Below are 24,376 nucleotides of genomic sequence, written 5' to 3' on the forward strand. Positions count from 1 at the left end.
ATTCCACTATTGCCAACACAGTGGAAAGAACAAATGACCCATTTCTCCATTTCTAGCCTTACATCTTTAAACTAAATAAATAATGGCTACATGGAGTCATGACTACAAGTAGAGCAATCTAGGCCCACACCAGGTTGCACTACTTCATAGGCATAGCTAGTTTGTACAAGTGCTTAATCTCGGTCTTCTCACTAATAAACTGAAGATGAGATGGTGAGGAGATAAGGGACCTGGCACATACTAGTTTCTCAATTAATAGTAGTGGTTTCTATTAAATGTCTGAAATTGTGTCTCTTGTTTTTTTAAAAAATTCTTTTTTAGAACTAGATAATAGAAACATTCCCTTCTACCTTTTTTCATTAGGAAAAAAAATAAGTATTAAAGGAAAGACAGGAATTTAGATCAGGATTACTGTTATTCAGCATACCCTATTCAGTGTTAGCATGTCATTTGCAATTTCATTTCTGGCTGGTAGCTCAATAGTATATATTTGTCTTATTGGTGGGGATTTTGTTTCATTTATAAACATCAGGAGAGGAAGGAAGCCACCTATATGGTAAATATAGACTCAAATTTAATTTGTTGAAAAAGGTCAAGTTAATCTTTTTCCTATATTAACAGAATACTCTTAAATACAGAAATTAAAATCACCATACCACATCTTTGTAATTAACTATATCAAATTCTCTGAAAGCCAGGACTAATTTTGCCTGTTTTGTATTGTATAGAATACTTTTGGGCCATTACAGCATAAAATCATTACCCTTTATGGATCCACATTTTATTTCTATACTAGAGGTGTATGAAATTCGTGCATGGAGAGTGGAGGGTACCTCAGCCTGGCTTGCACCCTCTCACAATCCAAGACCCCTCGGGGGATGTCCAACTGCTGGTTTAGGCCTGATCTGATCGGTTCTAAACTGGCAATCAGACATCCCTCTCACAATCCGGGACTGGTGGCTCCTAACTGCTCACCTGCCTGCCTCATCGCCCCTAACCACTCTCCTGCCTGCCTGCCTGATTGCCCCTAACCACCTCTGCCTCGGCCCCCACTGCCATGGCTTCGTCCAGAAGGAAACCCGGAATGATGTCTGGAAGGTCATTTGGCTGTCTGGTCTTATAGCATATTATACTTTTATTATTATATATTAAAAATATCATACTATTTTAATGCTGATATTTAAATATAAGACATTTGATTACATTTTTCAAGCATTTATGTTTCTTTGTTTATCATCAAGTCAGTTAGAGATATGAGGATCTAACTCACCGGTTGAAGTATAAAGGTACCATCCTTTTCGTTGTGGTAGTGGCTCTTCTATTATGATCTACCTCAGACCCCAAATTTTTTTTATCAGGGTGTGAAGAACAAGGTAGGCATACAGTGACTGGCTTCTGGAAAGGATGTGTGGATGGGTGCTGCACATGAATCAGAGGGCTGGTGGATAGTACCGAGTAGGAAGTATCTTGCTGTGTTTTTAAATATGCCACCAGAGATGGGTCAACTGGTTGGATCTAAACAAACAAAAATATATATAGTTTGTCTCCCAAAAAATGTATACACAGTTTAACAACTGATAATTCAATTTTCACTCCATTTCAGGTTTAACTGATTTGAAATAATGGGTGAAGCCAGACTAAGCTTTGGACAAAGAAAATTTATCCTAAAGTGCCTTTAGACTTTTTTTATGGGGATACATAAAAGATAAAGTTTACGGTACAAAACCAGCAAAAGTCCACAAATTGAGGGCACACAAATACCAAATGAAGTGATTCCTGATGTTTGTGATTCCATTGCTTCACTTTATCATCAGTGCCTCGACCAGAATGGTCATCAGTTGAAAACAGGCACTAACAAAAATAATTATTCATTTCTATAAATTCTTTTAAATTTTGAAAATGAACTATCCTATATAATAAAGGCTAATATGCAAATTGTCCCCTTGACCAGGAGTTCGACCAGGGGGCAGTGCCAGCTGGCCAACCGCCCTCAGTCCCTCCCCCCTCTAGCCCCACCCCTAATTGCCCCCCACCCCAATCTGGGGTGGGGCTGGCCGGCCCACGGCCCCTACCCCTGGCTGGCCTGGCCTGATCAGCCCCGATCGGGGTGGGCCAGTAGGACCCCACCCATGCATAAATTCATGCACTGGGCCTCTAGTATGTTAATAAGCACTTTATAATCATTCAAAGTGTGTATACATTTTGGGGGACACCCTGTGTACATATATATTCATATATTTAATTAGCAAAAGATGTAAAGTATCAGCATATTTATAAACCAGTTTTCTGAAACTTGGAAGAAATGTAGTTTTAATATATTTCTCTATATATTGCTGGCTGAATCAATACTGCATTAATTTATAAAAAAGCACAACAGTTAGTCCCTTTTTACAAAGTCTTTGTGAAATCTAGGTTCCCTGTTCTTTTTTATAAAGAACTGAGAAACACTCTTAATTGTAGGCAACAAAATGACCTAGAAAACAAAATAGGCATTTTATGTAATTTCTAATTAAAACTATTGTTACATCAAGTGATCCTTAGGAACTAGAAAAACAAGACTATATTTACTGAAGTGTTTTCTCTCACATAAGAAAACACTGCTTTAGCTAATAATAAAAATAGCTAACATAATTCCAAAATTTCAAAGCTTATGAAAAATATTTATAAAAATTAATTATTCGTAATAGCTTTTATTTAAAACTTTTCTTCTTTGTTTTCCTTTTATGGTAACAACTGGGAGAAATAGAAGCACCTGGAAAAAGTTGAGGCCAGAAGTACAGGGAAAACTGAGGAAATATATCTTCTAAAATGTACATTGATATATCATTGCTCACCTTTGTATATATTGAATTCTTTAAAAATTTCTTCCCAAGAATGACTGTTTTATAATTACATATAACCAGACTTTCAAAATTATAAATATTTTAATGGACTAGCTTCTCAGGTGGAAATCTTGAATCATATGAATGTCCAGTGCCTGGCATCAATTCTGTCATACTCAACATATATTTTTGTTCATAAACAAAACAATACAAAAACTAGCTAGAAAAAAATATTTCAAATAAAGTGATAAAGTAGAGATTCATTTTGCAGTGAGATTCAGTATGTTCCAAATCATCACTTTATTACTAAAAATACTAAAATCATCACTTTATTAATAAAAGTATCAGAGAAGAATTCATTTACTGTGCTATTACATATTTTGATCTTCATCTTTTAGGACCATGTTTGATGACTCACACAATCTATAAGAAGGAAATCACCAGTTATTAATATTTACCTTTAATTGCACAAGGACGGGTGAGCCGAAAACTCCTGGAGGGTAATGCAGGGATATCCGCGAATCCATGCTTGGCTTGAGAGTGAGGCCTTTCTTTGTTACTGTGAAGGACTCTTTCTTTAAACAGGACATGACAGAAAAGATACCCAACTTATAAACTTTCACTTCAGCACAGGTCCCCTGTGTGAATTGGAAGATATTAAGACAAGGACATTAGCACAGCACTGTTCTTACATGCTCTGTGGCTGTGAAAAAAATCTGCATGCTGTCCCTGTAATCCCCCACAACTGAACATAGGTAACCAGGAATTTCTCAATTTTGAGCTATATAACAGAAAAGAGAAGATGTCAGTTTATTTTTTAATTTAAAATAAATGTCAAAGAGAAAAATTATATGTACAATGAGCAATCACATTCAGTATTTTTAACAAATATTAATTACTTCTGGAATCCCATCCTCCTTAAGTTTACCAGAATAAACTTTAAATATTGGCCTTTATCCAGAAGATTCAACCCTGCTTTAGGACTGAAATTTCATTGGGTAGTTTCCGTACACATTATAGAACCTGTACTGTCAGCAGATTCTTCCTTCTGACAACTCACAATCTCTTAGTGAAGTCATTTCTCTACTTCTGTCCTCCATGCAGTAGGAGCAGTTGACTACAAAGAGACATTTGTGTTTCATTTTTATATAGTGATATTTAAATTTCAAGCCTTTTTTATCACATAAAAGGAGCTGTACATAAATTAAAACAGAATTATCTACTCATATAATCTCCAGCGCTTAGAATGAGAAGGAAGACAGAAGCAATTTGATCTATTCATGCTTTCCTGAGCACTAGCCGGGCTCCGCCTGGTATGAGCGGATAATCACGCAGACACACAAACATTTCAGGGACAATCACAATGCAAACTAATCTATCATTTGAAAACTGACTAAGGAAAATATTTCACAATATCACTGCATGACTCCGTCGCTGGGAAAATTCAGGGCATGGTGAATGTCCCTAATTGGCTGGAGGGAAAATGGTGAAAGGTAAGAACGTGTTCTGGGAACCAGTGGTGGTTGGCCTGTATCTCAGGCACATCTGGCAGATGCTGGGAAACAGGAAAGGTTGTTAATCAGGGGAGTGTCATGAAGAGAGCTCTGATGGCAGTTCGTCTGACTCCAGAATTAGAATTCTTAAATGTCGTATGAGCCACGTAAACATTTGGAAGGAATCCAGAGTTTAAATTGTCTTGAGCTAAAAATAGAGATAACTACTATTAGAATATTCTAAAGAGAAAAGTATATGCTTTTATTTTTTTCCTAGTAGACAATGGTGTTCCCCACCTCTCCCTCTCTCTCTCTCTCTCTCTCTCTCTCTCTCTCTCTCTCTCTCTCTCATTATTCTTGCTAAACATCTTGTGTACCCACTTTGTGAAAAGCATCTGTACCTGAGCACTTTTTGTTTCTATGTCAGGCAGAATGGCCAAGATTAAAAAGCCCCAATCAAGAGCTGCTATACTTACATGCTTCCTAGACTAAATATATCATGTATTAGTTGCATGAATTGGAGTAAATAATGAGAACAGGCTTAGCTCTCATATTTAACTGTATAACCTTATTTGTAAATCAGAAAAGACCAAACCAGAAAAAGTAGAGATGTGTTCGAAAGAATTTCTTGTATACATGGAATGTTTTCACATTTATGCCCTGCCCTCCTCTTCAAATAATGACAATTTACATAAAGCGAAAAAAGACAAATATTTAAATTGTTTCAAAGTAAGTTCACTAGCCCACAGAAGTACCTTAAATTTTTGTTCCCATCAAATCTATGCAAAGTTTAGTAATTGTGTATATTCTTTCTTCAAAACATCTGGATGTGTGACCATAGGGGTCCTCAGAATTAGACAGTAAAGTGTACCATGAGGAAAAAATGATCATTTTTAACTGCTAACATGTGTTTTTAGGCTTCCTTTTATCTTTTTAAGTGTACAATAGCTTTTCATTTTGTCCTTATGACCCTATCAGGTAGATGCTATTATTTGTTCATTTTTCAGATGAAGAAGTTGAGTCATAGCAAGGTTACATAATTTACCAAAGTTCACATAGCAAGAAAGTATATGAACCACATTTGAATCCTTCACAATCCACATCCTAACAACCACATATACTGTCTTTCATGTATGAACTAAATATGATTTATAGACTTAATAACTATTTTAAAGCATACACACACACGCACAGTTGTTCATTTTAACATATTTTCCAACCCATGAGTGATAATAAAGCTACTATCAGCTGGGAACATTCTTAAATTTTGCAGAGATCCATCACAGTGAAAATGTTAGTCTAAAGCCCGGCTGGCATGGCTAAGTGGTTGAATGTCGTCCTATGAACCAGGAGGTCACTGTTTGATTCCTGGTAGGGGCACATGCCCAGGTTGCAGGCTTGATTCCCAGTGTGGGGCATGTAGGAGGCAGCGGATCAATGATTCTCTCTCATCATTGATGTTTCTCTCTCTCTCTCCCTTTCCCTTCCTCTCTGAAATCAGTAAAAATATATTTTTTTAAAAAATGTTAGTCTAAAGCTAGTCTAACAAAGACATGAAGTTAATTAAGCCATGGTGTTGGTTTTGTTAACTGCGTAAAAACATTTGCTGTGTCCTAGACCCAAGTTCTCCATCCCTCTATTTGGCCAGTAATTTCTGTTCTTTGATCTTCGTGACCTTAGAGATCCTCAGAATTATACAGTAAAGTGTACCATGGAAAAATTATAATTTTTAACTCCCAGCATGTGTAATTTCCGTTCTTTCTGATCTTTGTGGCAAAAAAAAGAGTGAATGCACTAGAAAAAATCTATGAGCCCTTTCATTTGCTACTAATGAGTAATTATATCTATTCCACAATCTGGTAGTGTAAGCAATATTTAGAGGAGGAACCAAACAGCAAGTGTAGATGTAGCCAATGATTTACCAACCTTGTAACTTCCTCTTATTCCTTCCAGGGAACTTGGGGTTAGGTAACTGGACTGAAGGTTTATGTCAGACATTTTCACTAGGATGTCTTTGTAATTCCCCCTGTAACGTGCAGTAAAGGGAATTGCAATGCATATTGGAAATGGAATCCTTATTTCCATATCTGAGCACTCAATAGTGATGACATTGCTGACCAACTCTTCATTATCACTCACTATTAAAGAACTCATGCTGTTAATTATTCGGCATTCTAGATGTTGTAGAAGGTATGAAGGCGCTGTGATGTAACAAGACACTTGAGGGCCCCTCTCATCACTCAGCACATCAAGATACCTGCAGGGGTGAGAAAGGACATAGTTTTCAGAAATATTTGATTTATGAATTGTATGGGTACATATAGAAGAGCCTGAGCTCTAGGGTCACATTTTCTTTTTGTGAACCCGGTTCTCTGACTTACTGATGCTGTGACCTTGGGCAATATACTGAACCTCTCTGTGCCTCAGTTTCCTCAATAATAACTGACTTCATAGGAAGGCTTTGAAGATTAAATGAACTACTATATGTTAAGTAATGAAAAAGTTGTGCCTAGCGCTGGCCAGTGTGGCTCAGTTGGTTGGGCACCATCCCAAGTACTGAAAGGTTGCCCTTTGGATTCCCAGTAGGGGGATGTGTTGGAGGCAGTAGATCGAATTTTCGCTCTCACATAGATGTTTCTTTCTCTCTCCCCCTCTCCCTTCCTCTCTCTCTAAAAATCAATAAAAGTATTTTTAGTCTGTACTTAGAACATAGTATTACATATGTTATTTATTATTATTGTTACTATTTTCATTGGCATTATTATTTAAGTGATTGATTCATCCCTCAGTTTTGTTCACGTCACAATATGAATCTGAAGATTGCTGAAGCTTCTTGATAAACCAAATACTAACACCTGAGAAGTTTCTTAAGTTATGAGGGGAGTAAATGTATATGTGGTATTGGAATTGTCTAAACACATTAAATCAAATTATGATGTTAATTCCATTTTTTGGAAAAACTGAGAGAGGTCCAAAAGTACTGTGAAATTATGACTAATCAAGGTAATTAGAAACAGAAACCGAATATTTAAAATCCTCAAAGAATCAATCCAAAAGCATATTTTGACAGAAAGTTTATTTTAACTATGTGTGTTACTCTTAATTTTATACCATCACCTTTGCCAAAGATTTTAGAGTCTTATAGCCTCAAATTCAAATTTGAGATCAGTCACTTGCTATATGTTTAACCTTAAACATCAATAATTAGTATTAAAATTGCTAATATTCTAGCTTTTCCTATGGGCTAGGTATTAGGCTATACATTATTTCATTTAATCCTCACACTATGAGGTCAGGTAAACATATCATCACCCTCTATCCTATATAATAAAGAGTTAATATGCAAATTGACCGCCATTCCCTCACACAAGATGGCCACCCCCATGTGGTCAAAAGATGGCTGCCACAAGATGGCCAGCAGGGGAGGGCAGTTGTGGGTGATCAGGCCAGCAAGGGAGGGCAGTTAGGGGTGACCAGGCCAACAGAGGAGGGCAGTTGGGGGGACAAGGCCTGCAGGGGAGGACAGTTGGGGGAGACCAGGCCAGCAAGGGAGGGAAGTTGGGAGCAATTGGGCTGGCAGGGGAGCAGTTAGGTGTCAATCAGGCTGGCAGGGGAGTGGTTAGGGGGTGATCAGGCTGGTAGGCAGAAGCATTTAGGGGCAATCAGGCAGACAGGCAGGCAAGCGGTTAAGAGCCAGCAGTCCTGGATTGTGAGAGGGATGTCCGACTTCCGCAGTCAGACATCCCTCGAGGGGTCCCAGATTGGAGAGGGTGCAGGGTGGGCTGAGGGGCACCCCCACACACAGTGCATGAATTTCATGCACCGGGTCTCTAGTATATATATAAAAGCCTAAGTGACCCTTACAACTGGACAACTGGCCAGTAGCTATGACATGCACTGACCACCAGGCGGCAGATGCTCAATGCAGGAGCTGCTCCCTGGTGGTCAGTGCGCTACCACAGCCAACTTCCTGCAGCCAGCCAACCTCCCACAGTCCCTCCCCCTGCCTGACTGGTCCCCATCGGCCCAACTAGCCCAATAGCTGGCCAGGCAGAGTGACCCCACCCATAAACAAATCCATGCACCAGGCCTCTAGTTTTACAGATAAGGAAAGTGAGGTCTAAAATTTTTAACTTCCTGAAGATTACACTGATGGTAAGCTGTAGAATCAGTAATTTAATCCATTCATCTTGAACACAAAAGCTCAAACTTTCTAATTTAATATCATATTTTCTCAAATCATTCTAAAGTCCTGAGATTTTTATGCCTTACATACTGAAACTAATATCTAATTCACAATAGTGTGAAGATTAAATGAAATAAAATTGAAATATTTTTAGAGAAATTAGAGGAGATACATAAAATATAACATTAATAATCAGTTTTAAGAGAAACCCACAACCTGAAACCTACATGCTCATGCTGACCAATGTCACCTCAAGAAATTTAATTAAAAATAATCAGTTTTAGAATTACCATGTCTTAACTATTTTTCAGTTCTTAGTAACTTAAATTTTATAGTGTACTTGAACATAGACATCTAGAAATATATGTTGAAATTGCAGAGAAGGTTATTTATTTGTATTTATAATTCTGAACCCATAAAGCTAGAAGAAGTAGAAAATTACCCAGCCCATTGGTATGTAGAAGTATTCTCTGATGATGGTGATTATGGTAATTCAGAAAATGAGAAACGTTGTCTAGTAGAGGATTCAATGACCCAGCCTTCAAGAATGACTTCAAGAAGAATGACTTCAAGAATGACTCTTTTGTGCCCCAGAAGAAGTAAGGTGAGGCGACCTGTAAATTTGTTCATTTACCCTAACTCTAGTCAAAGAGGCAAGGTCTCTCGAAAATAATCACATGGGTTTATTCCAGTTTGTTTCCCTTTCAGTCTGTACATACAAGGACAACTACAGTAGAAAAGATAGACTTTTTTTATTCCCCCCAAAAGAAACTATTCAGAGAGGACTATTCAGATTCTGTGGTAGGTGTTTGTTTTTTTTTTTATAACACTCATCTTTTATGTGTCAAGAGGGCCTTGTAGCCTGAGAGATCGCAATGAGTAGTCATCTTCTTAAATATGCAAGCCAAGCACAACTGGTTTGTAGGCTGCGAAGAGGAAACCAGCCACTAGAAAACACCTAAAGGAGTGAGAGGGAGTAATTCAGCAATGACTCATTAGCGGATGCTTTGAGTCATTTCTGAATGTGAGGATCCTGAAGTGTTAATGTTTTTCTCAAGTGAAATGGGCAGCCACTTTTTGACTACTTCAACAGTTGTTTTGCAGGGGCGCTAATTCTTTCGAACCATGGGGGTCTTTCATGCACTGAATGTACTTCTGGGACACCTATAGAATTTATTAGATTTTTCAGACCTATAGCGTCCTCACAGCAAAACTAGCTCAACCTCTTCATTTTATAAATGAGATGACTAAAGTCAAAGTGAGCAAGAATGACTTGCCTGTGATCACAGACTCATTTGTGGTGTTGTCCTGAAATGGTACCTTGCATCTGAAAGAGCATAACACCTGGTGGCAGCGAGGGGACAAGAGAAGGTTGGTCGTGTCGGGGAGAACGTGAGGCTTGTTGGGGTGAAATAAATGAACACACTAACATTTAGCTTAGCATGAACTCCTGCAAAGTAACATGGGGCTAGGACCTTCACATGATTTTCTCATTTGACCTAATTGAGTAATCCCAGAAAATAGATACAATTTCCTACAAAGAGGGCTCAGGAATGAAGCAAGTTGCCCAGGGTCATAGAACTAGTTTGTAAAAAAACAGGAGATAAAATGTAAGTCTATCTGACTCAGAAGCCAATTATACTTATTTTATTTTATTTTTATTTTCACTATTCCACATTGCCTTCTAAGGGTGTTATTTTTGCTGGAAAAAAATATAGCTTGTAAGTAGTTTATTTGAACAAATAGGGATAATTACCTAACTTGTGTCGGGGAGATAATTCACACACACAAAAAAAGATCAGTCTTACACACTTTTTGAAGTCACAGTTTCTTTGAGAATGTTATGGAAGCTCTGGACCAAGGACTTAATTGGTATGAAAATATGCATTCAGTTTTAAGAACCTCCCATAGCCCTTCCAGGATCCCTTGGAGCTCTGCTGACAGGAATTCATGATTATTTATAAATAAAATAAACCTGAGAATTTACTGAGGAATGTAAATAAAATAAACCTGACGTTGGGAAATTCTCTCCTAAATTTTGAACACTTTGCAGCCCCTAATGTTTTCATATTATAATTGAAAAAACAGTGATTATAACGTGTCTCTATTCTGGATATTGATACAGTTTAACTACTTTCTCATATCATCAATTTCTTCCTCCTTTAAAAAGTATTATGTTTGTCTCCTAAAGCCATCAGAAACAAGCAATATTAGTAATAGTAGCCATACAAATTTTTATAGAAGTAATTTAAACTGAATTACTGATTTACAATATCTTTTGGAGATATTAAATATAAATATAAAATTTTATTTATGTATAAATGCTATGACCGCTAACCACAGAAATACATATGAATAGGCATATATAAGAATCTCTCACATTGATTACATTTACTTACTCCTTTTCCATTATGTTATCTTTTTGCTTTAGACTCTTTGAATCATTGAGAAGAAGGCTATTTGCACATTTATTGGCCGTATCGCATGATGTGGGAGTCTCTTCTCTTTGGTTTTCTGAGCTCTCTTGAATGTCTCTTTCTGTTGTCTGGGTGATGTTATGTGTCTCATCCCTGTTGCCATTCGTGTTTTCAGCAGTCACGTGTGCTATTTGTTTATCATCTTCATTTTCTGCATTATCTGGGAACATTTCGTTCTGTGCCTCTTCTTGCCCTGTGACATCTCCGTTCATTGATGTATTGTTTTCTTTCTCCACTGATTCCAAACTCATGTGTGTTTTATTTTTCTTTAATCTGTCCTGGTGCATGTCATGACTTTCCTCCCCATTTGTGGGAGAAAGAGTAGCTGTTTCTATGACATTTTGTTCCCCTCTTGCAGCAATGTCTGTTGCTTTGATATCCTGAATGGCAGGCATTGTCTGCAGTGGAGTACATTCATCACACATGCCGCATAAATTACACATCTGCTTTTCTTCTTCCTTTAGAAGTGTAGCAGTGCTCCCCAAATATTCATTTATTTTCATGAGGCAGTCTATGAAAGTAATGATTTCTACGCACACATACACACAGAGAAACACATAAAAAGAAATGCAAAACGAAACCAAATTATGTTTCTCCACTGACATGTAATGAGTTATGGCAAGATAACCTTAGAAACCCTACAAAGGCCCATACTGGGCATTAAGCCAATCTCCCTCCTGAGGGAGAAGTCATTTGTACAACTGTCATTCTCTTAACACATCTAGGAATGGGGACAAATTGCTTTTAATCTAGTAGTAAATCAAATCCTTTTTGTTGTGAAAATTCTTTGAATATTGAAGGACATATATTCCAGCCTCCCCATAGACTGTTCAATTGAAGTCAGCTATGCCTTATTAGGTAAATTTTGAGACTTATTCTTTCTCTTTTGAATGTACTATATCAATTATCCATTTATAATTATTTGCCTAAAATTCAGCAAACACTCTAGATGAGACTTGGGTAGAGGTATACCATAGCAACATTATTTCTGTGGGTGTGGATGCTATATTGAGTATTTTGTTTGCTGTTATGAGAATTGGATTAGGTTGGCACTATTTCTCCTGCTGAGCTTGTGATCCTTGGCAATTTGCAAATTAGTCTTTCAAAGAATAGCTCTAATTATACTGATTCTCTGATTGGAAGCTGCAATGGCTATTGAAACACCACTAAACAAAGTCAAGTCTCTTCAACCCTCATCATGATCCCATTGCTTACCATTCTCCTTTTCATTTCTCCTCCCCTCATAGTGGGGTCACCTGATGCCTTCTTGCAGTCTTAGTAACTCTCCCGTCTTCAGAATTCAATTCTGAAGTATGGAATCTGATATATAAGACCCCATAGCTCTGTGTTTTCAGAATCATCAATAAATCATCCTTTTACTAGTCTAAACTTAACTTTGGGATCCAGTTCTGACAACTTGTTTTTTTGTCTTGTATCTGAGACCGCGTTTTTATTTTGAATTTCTTTTCTGATAGCTGAGTCCTTATCATTTTCTAAGAATAACAATTTGACTTAATATGTTGCCTAGGAGCACATTGAGTTCTCTGCAGAGATTTGAATCCTGGCTATGAGTTCCAGCTGATAGTCTCTGGGTCAGTTATCTTTGGACAGATTTTCACAGGTGCCCACCATTGCCCTTCAGACTGGATTTCTTAACATCATTGGCCCTAGATTCCTGAGTGATAAGACCTGCCCACTTGCCTTGACACTATATGATTTAGCATTGGATTTTATAATTCCCCCGTCTTTTAATCTAGAGTAATTATTGTTATCTGAGGTCATATTCGTCATTCCTGCTGTACTATACTTCTCAGCATCCATAACTGGGCCTATTCCCAGGAATCTGAACACAGAGGGGGAGGGGGAATCCAATTCCATAACCCAGATAACCCTAGCCTTTTCAATTTTTTTCAACTGAAGGTTCAAACTCAAATAAGTCTGAAAATAGAATATCACATTCCAATGTAGAAAAACGGCTTGTTCTTCCTCAAAGTAAGCCTATATTTTCTTACTTCTGAGTCTTGGATCCTGCTGATAATATCTCTGCCTGGAATGCTCTTTCTTTCTTTTTTTTTTAAATTTAAAGTGATGTACTTTTTTAAAATTTGTATTTATTTTTTAGTCCTCTCCCAAGGATATTTCTCCATTGACTTTTTTTTTTTTTTTTGAGAGATTGTGGAAGAGAGAGGGAAATACAGAGAGAAATATTGATGTGAGAGAACCATTGATTGGTTGCGCCCTGATCAGAGCCTGGGCCCAGGAGGAGCCTGCAACAGAGGTGCATGCCCTTGACCAGAATCGAACCCAGGACCCCTCGGTCCACAGGCCGATGCTCTATTCTCTGAGCCAAACTGGCAAGGGCTGCCTGAAATGCTCCTTCAAGATTCCCAGTTTCTGTTCCTTAGGCTTCAGTTTAAATATAACATTTATTTAGCGACATTCCCAAATCCTCACTCTAAAAATGGGACCTCACCTGCTTCTGTAGCCTTAACACACTTTATTTGTATGTTTCAAATGGAACTGGCCTCAATCCTCTTTGCATTTTGGGGGGTTGTCTAGTCTTACTCCCCCCTATTACGTTGTTTGTCCCTTGTGGACAGAGACTCTATCTTAACCTTCTTTGTATGCCCCTTAACCCTTCTCAGAGTGGCTACCCAATCAATATTTCTTACAGAAATAATGAATAAAATAAATACTTGCCTTGTCTCCAGGTACATTGATTCTCCTTGTCAAGCAGGACACGCAGCTGCTGGCAGGTGGAACGCAGTGTGCCTGCTGTGTGCTCCAAGAGCTGCTGAAGGGCCCCACTGAGCTCTTGACCCAGAAAGACCACTGTGGCTGTCCAAGTGGCCCCACCGGCCCCTTCACCATGGTCATGGCCCAGGAGTGCCTGCTTCAGCATCAGGTTCTGTCTCCAAATATGCTTCAATATTTGGCCTAATTTACCTGAGCCCATATCTTCTGTATCCATTTTATGCTTCAAGAGGGGAATGCTTCTTTCCTGCCAGCAAAGCCTAAAGGTTTAGCAAATTCAAACTTGGCAATGGTTATTTCTCCTAAAATCTAGGCGGTGATCCAAGTCAGCTAGCCAAGCACTTTCGCGAAACATAATAGTTTATTCAGCTTCTTGTTGACCAGTGTGATGTTACTAGGTGACCAAAGGAGGGGCGTTCTGCACCCTGGGTGCCATTGTGTACAGAACAGATCAATCACAGGGATGGAGCTAGCTCACACAACCCCATTCTCCGTGTAAGTTTCACACATTCAGTGCCCATAGACTTCAAGGTTCAAGGGAACAAAATACAGATTCCGTGGAAAGATGAGAAGTTTATTATAAAGGTAACTTGTTTGAACAATACTGCTAATAAGATTCCTATGTGATACTTAAAAATGCTTATGAGTGAAATAATACGGTATTTTAATTTCCTCAACATAATCTGGGCGTATGGGGGTGGTGTATAGATGAAATAAGACTAGCTGTAAGTTAATCATTGTTGAACCTAGATAAGATTACACATGGGGCCCTTCTAATTAGCATATATTTATAATTTTTAAATAATGAGTAATTTAAAAAAAATATTCCTTTGCTGGGTAGAGTCTATGACCATTGCATAGGTACGTTTAATTAGTACCTTCTTCTATGCACATCTGCTATCAGATTGAGGTAGATACTTGGCTTCTTTACTCTCTGATAATTTCCCTCTACGTGGATAAAATGCCCCCTCACTAAAATAAAGCCAACCTGAAAAGTGGCTTTCTCTGAACTAACAAGGAGACTTCACCATGTTTAATAGATAAAAATTCAGATTCCACAAGTTCTCACCACGCTGGCCCCAAAGTTGGCGCATTGTATGTGACGATACCGGGGAGGGGGAAACCTGGGGATTTGCAGAGGAACCCAGAGCACCCTGCTTCCTCCTTTCCAACCCCCCTTCTCTAAGCAGGGAGAACACGGCGCCTAGGGAGAGGACCATGCATTCCAGACAGGCTCCTTCTCTCAGAGGCACGGGGAGGAAATGAAAGCCCTCCAGAGGAAGCTGAAATGCTTCCTCCCGCAGGCGTTGCCTTATCTCATCTGAGGCACTGGAGTTCTTAGAGCTACACTCAGGACACCTGGAACGCAAGATGGGGAAACTCAAACCTAGTGCCTAAGTATAAGAATGCATGCCACAGGTCTAAGTACTACCCAAGCTGCTGTGGTGGGAAGAGCCCGAAAGAAAAGGGAAGGAGTAGTATGAGGAGTGGTGGCTAGAATTCTCTAGAAGAAATCAGATTTTTAAGTGACCTGATTTATTCATGATATGAGTCCATATCACATCATGAATCACATTGTTTTAATACTTTTCACCCTCTTCCAAATATAAAAGACTTTCTGGTTCAATTTTCTTTTTAACTCCTGAAATATGTATGTGTGACTCTCAATAATAAATTCATACATGGCTTTAATTCAATGCCAGTTCTGAAAACTTTCTATATCATTTACTGTATCTAATCGCTGGGAATAGGACTTATTAGGACTTTGGAGAGAGGCAGACACATGAACAAATTATTAAAATACAGCTTAGGCTGTGTTGAAAGCTACAGCAGAAGAATGTATAAACAGAACCATACTAGTAAAAGCTTTGAGGAGTAAAGCTTGAGTTCCGATTAGAAGCCTGGGAGATGTTTGAATTAGGAGCTAAAGGATGATCAGGATGTGAGCATGCCAGATAAGGGAGTGAAGAAACACTCCAGCATAGGAAATATGATCGAAGGCATGGGGGCATGAAATGTCAGTGTGATCAAATAAGGGAAAATGTGGCTTTAGAAGAGGGTTCAGTCAAGGAGTCAGGGAATTGGCGAGAGCAGAGTGTACTAATTGTGGGGAGTCAAGAGAAGTTGGAATATTCTTTTGCAGATAAAAAAAGAGAAACTAAATATTCTTGGACCAAGTTAAAATAGGATCAAACTTTTGCTGGAGGAATGAAAATGGTTTAGATAGTTAACTGTGAAGACTGTTGAGGGCTATATGAGACCAGCGACAGTGCAGGCCAGGGAAGGGGATGCTTTGAGAGGGGATTTGAAGCAGAGTGAATAGAACTTGCTGACCCACTGGTGAAAGGGAGATGAATAGAAAGCATTGAAAATCCATCCATTCATTTATTTGAGAAACAGTTATTGGTTGCTGGTGCAAGAACTGTACTGGTAGTGGACTATGACTACAATTTTTAGTTTAGGTGGCTGAACATATGGTAAAACAAATAATTGAAGTAAGGAATTTAGAAAAAAGAGGCTTAGTAGGTAGATAATTTGATTAATTTTGGGTTTGTTGAATTTGAGATAACTCGGGAAATTTTTTTGAAATGTGTTAGAAAATTAGAAGAAAAGTCAGAATATTGGCCTATTTGACTATCAGTAGTGAGTGGGTGGCGAATGATCCCTGAAAGTGGAAGACACCATTGGAGATCATTTTAAGCATTGAATAAAACTTAAAATAAAATGCTAAATCATTGGACCAATGTACATTTTTTTCCCTTTTGATATGTAGAAAACTTCTTTCTCAGGGCAGGGGGAAAAAAAACGCAAAATATTTCTCCTTAGCCTCATTGACATTCATTCTTCTCAAGTCCAAACTTGTTCTCTGTCTGGCTTCCCAAGAACATGTAACATTTGCAAAGTGAGACCTTCCACAAGCCACGCTGCATCTACTTGTTAAAACAGGCATCTGTATGCTCCTGCATCTTGTTTTTCAATCAACTGATGTCACTAACCACGGAAAGAACCAACATTTGCAGGCAACATTTGTGATACCCACAGAAGTTGTTTGTAAAAATTTATCTTGATAGATTTAACATTTGATTAACACCTTCACCGTGGCTATTAGTTAGTATGACCTTTAATCCTTTCTTATACTTTTTTTTTAAAACTAAGAATTCTGTTCTTCCACTAACATTAAAGGAATTAGTATGCAGTCTTGAATATATGATACGTTATGTAGTTGAAAAGACAACTGTTCTTTTTGATATTAAAAAAGCAAAACGAATAGAGACCAAATTCAAGTAAGTTGGATAGTTGCTTGTTTATCCTCTCAGGCAGAAGATGAGTGGAATAACTCAACACAGGAAAAGAAAAACCTATCAGCAGTGAAACTTTTAGTGTCCCTCCCCCCACCCCCTACCCCAAAGAGCTCTCCCTGACCCTGCCAGATATCAACAATGAAGCACCGAGTCATAAGCCCAATCTAAGTATATGAACCTCCAATACCTAACTTTCAAGTATAAGGTAACAGTCAAGGAAGGCAGGCATTTGAGAAAGACTCTAATGTAATGCTAGAGAGTAAAGAAACATAAATAAAGGACTTGAAAAAAATAGAGGCAACACAAGGAAGAGTAGAAAATATATAAATCTATAATTGACATTCTTAGAGTCTGGGACAAGAGAGGATAATACGCCCACAAAATAAGAAACAATTTTCTTAAAAAGGGAGCTTTCAGACAATAAGGAAGACCACACTGAAATTAAAATATGATAACATGCATTTTTTAAACTGGTGTAAGGGTAGGAAGAAGCAGTTGAGGAGTTCTCCCAGAAGGTCAAACAAAAAGGCAAAGAAATGATAGGGAAAAAAGGAGGTTAAAAATATTAATGATTCAATGCAGGCGGTCAACTAGTATGAGAGAGAACAGAATAAAAGAAATAGTATTACAAAATTTCCCAGAATAGAAGGACCTGAAATATCAGACTGTAAGGCCCAGAACAATACATTCAAAGAAAGAAAACAACAGTATAACTGGTCATAGTATCATGAGTATTCAAAATACCAAGGACAACAAAAGTCCTAATAGCCTCCAAAAAGGGAGAAAAATTCACATTTAATGAGTAGGCATTTGATGTCTCAACAACAACCACTGAGACCTAGGAAAAAACAGAGTTGTGACTTCAATATTCTGAGGGAAACCTCTTTGGAATTTAGAATTCTGACTCCTCCAAAGCCTCATTCAACTGATGTGAGAGAGAGGGGGCGTTTTCAGGTATGCATATAAAAACATTGGCCTCCTGTGTCTTTTCTTGAAAAGCCATTAAGGGATATATTCTAACAAAAGCAACAGAGTAACAGAAGAAAAAAAGTCAGGAAATAGAAAATCCAGCAAAGGAGAGACAGTTCAGATGCCTGAAATGAAGTCCTAGGTGACAATAATGCCATAGGCCTCAAGAGCTCTAGCGCAGGGGATAGCAGCCACTTGAGCAACCCAGGAGGGCTGGAGAACTCCCTGATGTTTAACCATTTTAAGAGAACGTTTGCAATCCCATTGGAGATTTCTGGGAAGAATTATTGATAACTGAGCAAATGCAATAAAATGAGATAACTGATCAACTAAATTCTAAAGGAAAGGGGATGCTTTGAGAGGGAATCTATAGTCATAGTATACTACCCTTGCTATGCATAATATTTACATAGCCATAATAACAAAATATTTATAATTACTTTAACTAAAACTGGTGATATAAGTCCATTACCAGGACCTGTGGCCTTTGGCTGGGTGCAGAGGTGTGTATGTGGAGAATGAGTATAGTAGTATGGGTATGAGAGCAAGAGGCTTATTTCTACAAAGGAAAGCCACTCCTGACCTCTAAGAACTAGTCTAGAGCTATCTGCAAGACCTTGGTGTCCACCTGTTAAACATGAAGAATTTCACAGAATATCAACATCAGACAAGGCCACTCAGTGACCATGACTGATCAAGGCAAAATGAAAACCACTCCATAATCATATCCAAACACAGACAAGATATGAACATTGTCCTAGCCACAAAATACCAAACATATCTTCCTCTTCCAGTTACATGAGTGAGGGCTGCTTTCTACTGAATGTAGCGTTAGCATCTTTCTAGTCTGACCTCCCCATTTACAAATTATTGAGATACTCAGTCATGGAATTGTCCCCACTTTTATTTATTTTTATTTTTTTATTGTTTAAAGTATTACAAATAGTAGTACATATGTCTCCTTTTATTTTTCCCCAATTGACCTTCCCCCAGCCTCCCCCTGGCACATGCCCTCACCCCCCTCCCAGTGTCTTACGTCCATTGGTTATGCTTATATGCATGCATACAAGTCCTTCGGTTGATCTCCTACCTCCCCTCTGCCCCCCAACCCTCCCCAGCCTTCCCGTTGTCCCCACTTTTAAACAGCATCCAATCCAGAGAAGGAAACTTTCCCAAAATTACACAACCAAAGCCCAATCCTATAATACATTTAACACTCTTTAACTGAGATGCTCCACGGCTTCCCATGGTTTAAGTTTTTTATTTCCTCACTGAAATGAGTGATAAGCCCATCCTATTCAATTACAGGTGTGTTTCTGTGCTCTTTGGCTGGAGGTCACTGACAGATACTTGGACACTTGGGTTGGGAGGCGGATAAGGACCAAGTATCTATTGTTTTTCTCAGAGTTGTCATATCTTTGATTCTTTAAAAACACTAAACATGTATTACTTTGAAACAAGCTAAATGCACATATTAAAAAAGAACTATGGCTAAATGTTACATTCACTACAGATCCCTTGACGATGAGATTGAAATTGACATAGCATATCACCTCATGTGGGCTACTTAAGAATAGCTAACACATACTCTGTTAACCTTATAAAGAGTAATTTATCATTTTAAATGCTTGGAATTCAGTGGCAAGTGTACAAGAATGAACTTAAATTATAAGTAGTCATTGGGCTGGGCATGATCTTCAAGCAGCGGTGGGATAATCACCACCTGGCCATGGCCCAATATAAAATAATTTATCTGGAGCACAGAGGTCTGGATCTATTGGAAGGTCAACAAATGTTTGATGATTAAGACAATAATGAAATGTAATAAACAATCCACACGTTCCTTTAAAAAATCAACATACTGTTTTCTTAAAAACATAATTTAAAAAAATTTCTTCATGTCAAATACTTGGGCAAGGTTCAAATTTCCAATTGTCTCATAAAAGTCACAAATGCCCTGCTTTTTAAAAAAGCACACATTTTAAAAAGCGGGCTCTAAATAAGGTCCACACAAGCAACTAACTCACTCCTTGTTATTGATTTTCATATGAATTAAAACAACTGAAAACTCATTTTCAAAACAGCAACTTATGCCAACAAAAATGGTGATGGAGCAGTTTAACTATAGATTTGAAATGTCTTTTATTTTTGTCATTTTCATGTGTTGATGAGAAGCAGTGGTAAATTGATTCAGACTAAGTCCTCAGATTTGAAAACGAAAGCAGACAATTTTGCAGGGATAGTTTCAGTCCATTGAGGTTAAGCACATTCTTGAATCTTTACTAGTCAATGACAGTGAGTATTGATTTTTGAAATGTTTTGTCATACCTTGGACTTCAGTAGTGAAAGTTCTTATGGGCAAGTTTGCAGTCACTGTGGAAAGAGCATGGTTGTTCAGGATGTAAGAACTCTGTTAGAACTGAAAAGTAGGCCCTGGCCGGGTCGCTCAGTTGGCTAGAGTGTTGTTCCAATAAACCAAGGTGGCTGGTTCAATCTCTGGTCAGGACACAGACAAAAATCAGCCAATGAATGCTTAAATAAGTGGAACAACAAGCTGATGTTTCTCTCTGTCTCTCTCTCTCTCTCTCTCTCTCTCTCTCTCTCAAATCAATAAATAAAATTAAAAAAATTAAATAAACGTAATTAAGAGTATTTCATTAATTGGATAGCAAGCCCTCTTTTTTAAACAGCATTAATGGCCTCTGGAATGAATATCAGTGTTTTGGATAAAGGCTTTGCAACACTTCTCTATTGAGTCATTCATTGTGTTTGTAGAGATTATGACTCATTATACAGTCATGGGCCTATGATTTAAAAGCAATGAAGTAAATTTTAGTGTGAAATGAAAATTAGACAGTTTTCTGCTCTGCCAGACTTCTGAGACAGATTTTTCAAATGAGGGTGTGCCAGGGGCACTCCTACATGACATCCAGGATTTAGAAGATCTTTCTGTACCTTCCTCATGCTTGACTTCTACCAGGGCATGGTCCGAGATTTGAGACACAGTTCTGTCAAAAATAAAGAAGAAATAGTTTTTTAAAAGGAGAAAAAGAAAGGGTGTAATATGTTCTGACACTAGGTATTCCTCCAAGTTCATGTCTAGGTTCCTTCCTTCCCTCAGGGCAGGAAATCCAGTGAAATACAACTATATTCTAGATCTCTCCTCCATAGAATGTCCATTCTACCTACACACTATCACATCTCTTAGCAACCTTATGTCTAGACTTATCAGACAAGGACGCCTCTGAAAGGGGAGTTGTCATCAGTAGTCTTATTCCTCACACTGCAAAAAAAAAAAATCTGAAAGAAACAAATTCTTCTGCATAAACTATACCCTTAACATCATGGAAACTTTTTTGAAGTGAAAAAGGATGCTGAGGGATGCCCATCTGGAGGCTTTTCAGAAATAATTGAAGGTTTCCAACTAAATTTGGAAGGGCTGAGATCCCCCATTTAAACCCCCCCCCTTGTCCTTCATTACTAGAAGAACAATATTGTACACATTGAATCCTCAAATGTCTTTGTTTCTCAGAAATAAAATTCATTATAAATAAAGTATTAAGTTCCTCAGAATCACAACTTTCTTCCTCCCTTAGATCATTATCTTGCCACATTTGATCTTATACTTACCAACTGCTGTCTCAAATTTCTTATTAACCAGATGTTAACCATAGTCAATATCAGAAAAAAATACTAGCAATCTTTGGTTTTTGCTTTACTTTCCCTCTTCAGTGCTCTCAGCACCCCATTCAGGGCCATCCTAGGACCTCGGTGAGTGGGAATGGGTGGGAGGACCCGCCAAAGCTGGCCCAAGGCAAGCATTTTCATTGGAAATGATCACTGACATCTTTCTGGACTTGTTTTCCACCCATCTCTCCCTTTCAGCATATCTTCTGTGTTGTTCTTTCTCTCCTGCTAGCTTGAGTCATCTGCCAAAAATCATTTGGATAAACCCATTTGCACTAGAGTCTTGGCAGGTCTGTGAGTTTCCTCACCAACCTTACTTGAATTTCTTTATGAATCTGTAATGGTAAAATTGAAGCTTCTGTGCGATGTCTTTCCAGGTACCTCTAAGCCTACGTGTTAAGCCTGCAAGTGAAGTGATATCACTTGGAACATTTTTTTCTTTCTGTTATTTTGAGCACTATCAGAAATGCATGGTTTTTTTACTGGTCCATTTCTTAATTCAGAATTACTTAAAAAATGTTAAGAGAACCTCATTTGATTTTTAATTTTTTAACTCTTTGTGAGAAAAGTGAGAATGTGAATGAATGAATGAATTTCTATTGTCATGAAGGGATTCAATTATTGTTAGCGCACAGGTGATCCAAGAATGTGCCACCTTTTAAAGATGCTGTTACAGTTGCTGGTAGACCCAGATAACAGCGCCAGTGTAATCCCTGGTTCCCATATTGAATTAAATCTGCTTTGGGTTATTTAGGTCGCATACTGCATAGATGCCCTCTCTGTGTCATTTCTCTGTAACAAGTGAGTGTGCTCAGATTTTCTCTATAATATATGTTTATTTTGGGAGCTCATTAAACGGCTCAGAAAATTTAAATAGGTCTAGCGAGTAGACAGAAGCTAAAGCTGAAGTTAGAAATACTCTGTGGTATTATCTAACACAAGACGAGGATCCTTTTTAACTCTTGGCTGCTACCTACAAAGGAACTGAGAAAGCGATGTGAAAATCAGGTCTACACTTCTTTTATATATATTTATTGTTATTGCTTAAGAATATTAGTTTTGTTTTAAAAGGAGAAATCCAAATAAATCATGAATGCTCTAACCCATTTTGTCCATGTGGGGGTGAAAGAAAGAAAATTCTAGATTAAATAGTAGAGTCCAATTTGTCCTCCCCACCCCACCCTTCATGCTGCCTTTTGTTATAAATACATGGTTGTAATCCCTCCTTAATCTTAAATTGGCTTGTATTTTTCTAAAGTCTAAGATCACTCCAGAAAAATAAAACTTGGTGCTTAGGGATGAATGATTTAATTGCATTTCAGTAAAGGTGCCAATGGATTCATTTGATTACACAGGATGGTACAGTTAGTCTGCACCTCTGCATGGGAAGTGGCTAACTTGTGTTTTGAAGGAGTTAATCCCCTCAGTGCCTTATTTATATCCTAAGAAGGAGAAACAGGCCAGAATGTTCAATACCAGAAGACTTCTCTTGTTTCAAATGTACAGGAGAAATAATATATTCATCCAAGGGAAGAACTGACTCCTCTGTTTGGGAACGCTTAAAAACCACAATTTCATCCATTAAAGTTTCAAAATTTTAATGATAGTTTAAAGTAGTAAAAGAATTGATAATTACTAATTTAATAAGTAGAAGTGTAAGGAGTTTACATAGTGTGATAAGCTATAAGATTTTAAATAGGAATTTTTCACATATTCAAAATATTCTCATTAAGAAATTCTAGATTTTTTTAAAGTACCCGGCTCTCAAATATTTTCTTGTACTTTGTTCGTTCTCATTTCAACAAGCTCTAAACTTAATATGTGGAAAACAATGTCAACATTCTTAAGGACCCAGAAAGTGGAGTACTTTAAGGATGGATAGCAGAGGACATGCTAGGAATTAAAACAACACGAAACATTTTCTATATGCTTTTGAGAAGAAGAGGTGATCCACAGGATAGCTATTTGGGAGGATATAGAAGTGTTTTGAGGATTTTTTACAGTTGAAATCCTTATTTTTGTACAAAAAAGGAAATAGCGGTGTGTTTGCATGACCTTGAAGACTGATATTTTCAGCCATTACTTAATTCAGCAGCTCTGGCAATGCCCTTTTATATTATACAAAATAAATAAAGAAGCAGAATATAAGAAGGCAGTGAATTCCTGAGAAATTTTGCTATGTGGATACAGCTTCAGCTTCTATGCACTGCTGTTTCAACATGATTACCATGATATCCTTCCTACAGCATTCCTGTGAGAATTGGGCCAATAATAGATATTGCAACTCATTTGGAGACAACTTTAAAATATATTTTAATTGATTTCAGAGAGGAAGGGAGAGGGAGAGAGAGAGAGAAGCATCAATGATGAGAGAGAATCATTGATTGGCTGTCTCCTGCACACCCCCCACTGGGGATTGATCCCACAACCCAGGCATGTGCCCTGACCAGGAATTGAACCATGATCTCCTGGTTCATAGGTCAGCACTCAATCACTGAGGCATGCTGGTTGGGCCATTTGGGGACAACTTTAATCAATGTCACCTGAGAACCATGACTAGACCAAACAGCAAGATTACATCATCTGTAATAACCTACTCAAGTGAAGGACAATTTTTATCACCAAATCTCTGCTAAATAAAGTGGGGACAACTGACCCGTGCACATACAAATTACAGAAACAGGGG

At 37.9% G+C, this 24,376-nt stretch overlaps 1 protein-coding gene across 1 annotated transcript in view; it reads right to left on the minus strand.

Annotated features, from left to right (window-relative positions):
• Positions 1-13,958, minus strand: part of DTHD1 (death domain containing 1) — a 61,865-nt gene extending 47,907 nt beyond the window's left edge. Inside the window, exons 1-5 of the mRNA XM_080671960.1 lie at positions 13,679-13,958; positions 10,901-11,507; positions 6,242-6,572; positions 3,281-3,460; positions 1,271-1,515 (exon numbers count right to left, since the gene is read on the minus strand). Of these exons, the coding sequence (XP_080528086.1) occupies positions 1,271-1,515; positions 3,281-3,460; positions 6,242-6,572; positions 10,901-11,507; positions 13,679-13,949 (1,634 nt within the window). The 5' untranslated portion in view covers positions 13,950-13,958. The remainder of the gene's footprint in view (positions 1-1,270; positions 1,516-3,280; positions 3,461-6,241; positions 6,573-10,900; positions 11,508-13,678) is intronic.
• Positions 13,959-24,376: the final 10,418 nt, after the last annotated feature.

This window comes from Plecotus auritus (assembly GCF_963455305.1).
Source record: "Plecotus auritus genome assembly, chromosome: 1".
Lineage (NCBI taxonomy): Eukaryota > Metazoa > Chordata > Mammalia > Chiroptera > Vespertilionidae > Plecotus > Plecotus auritus.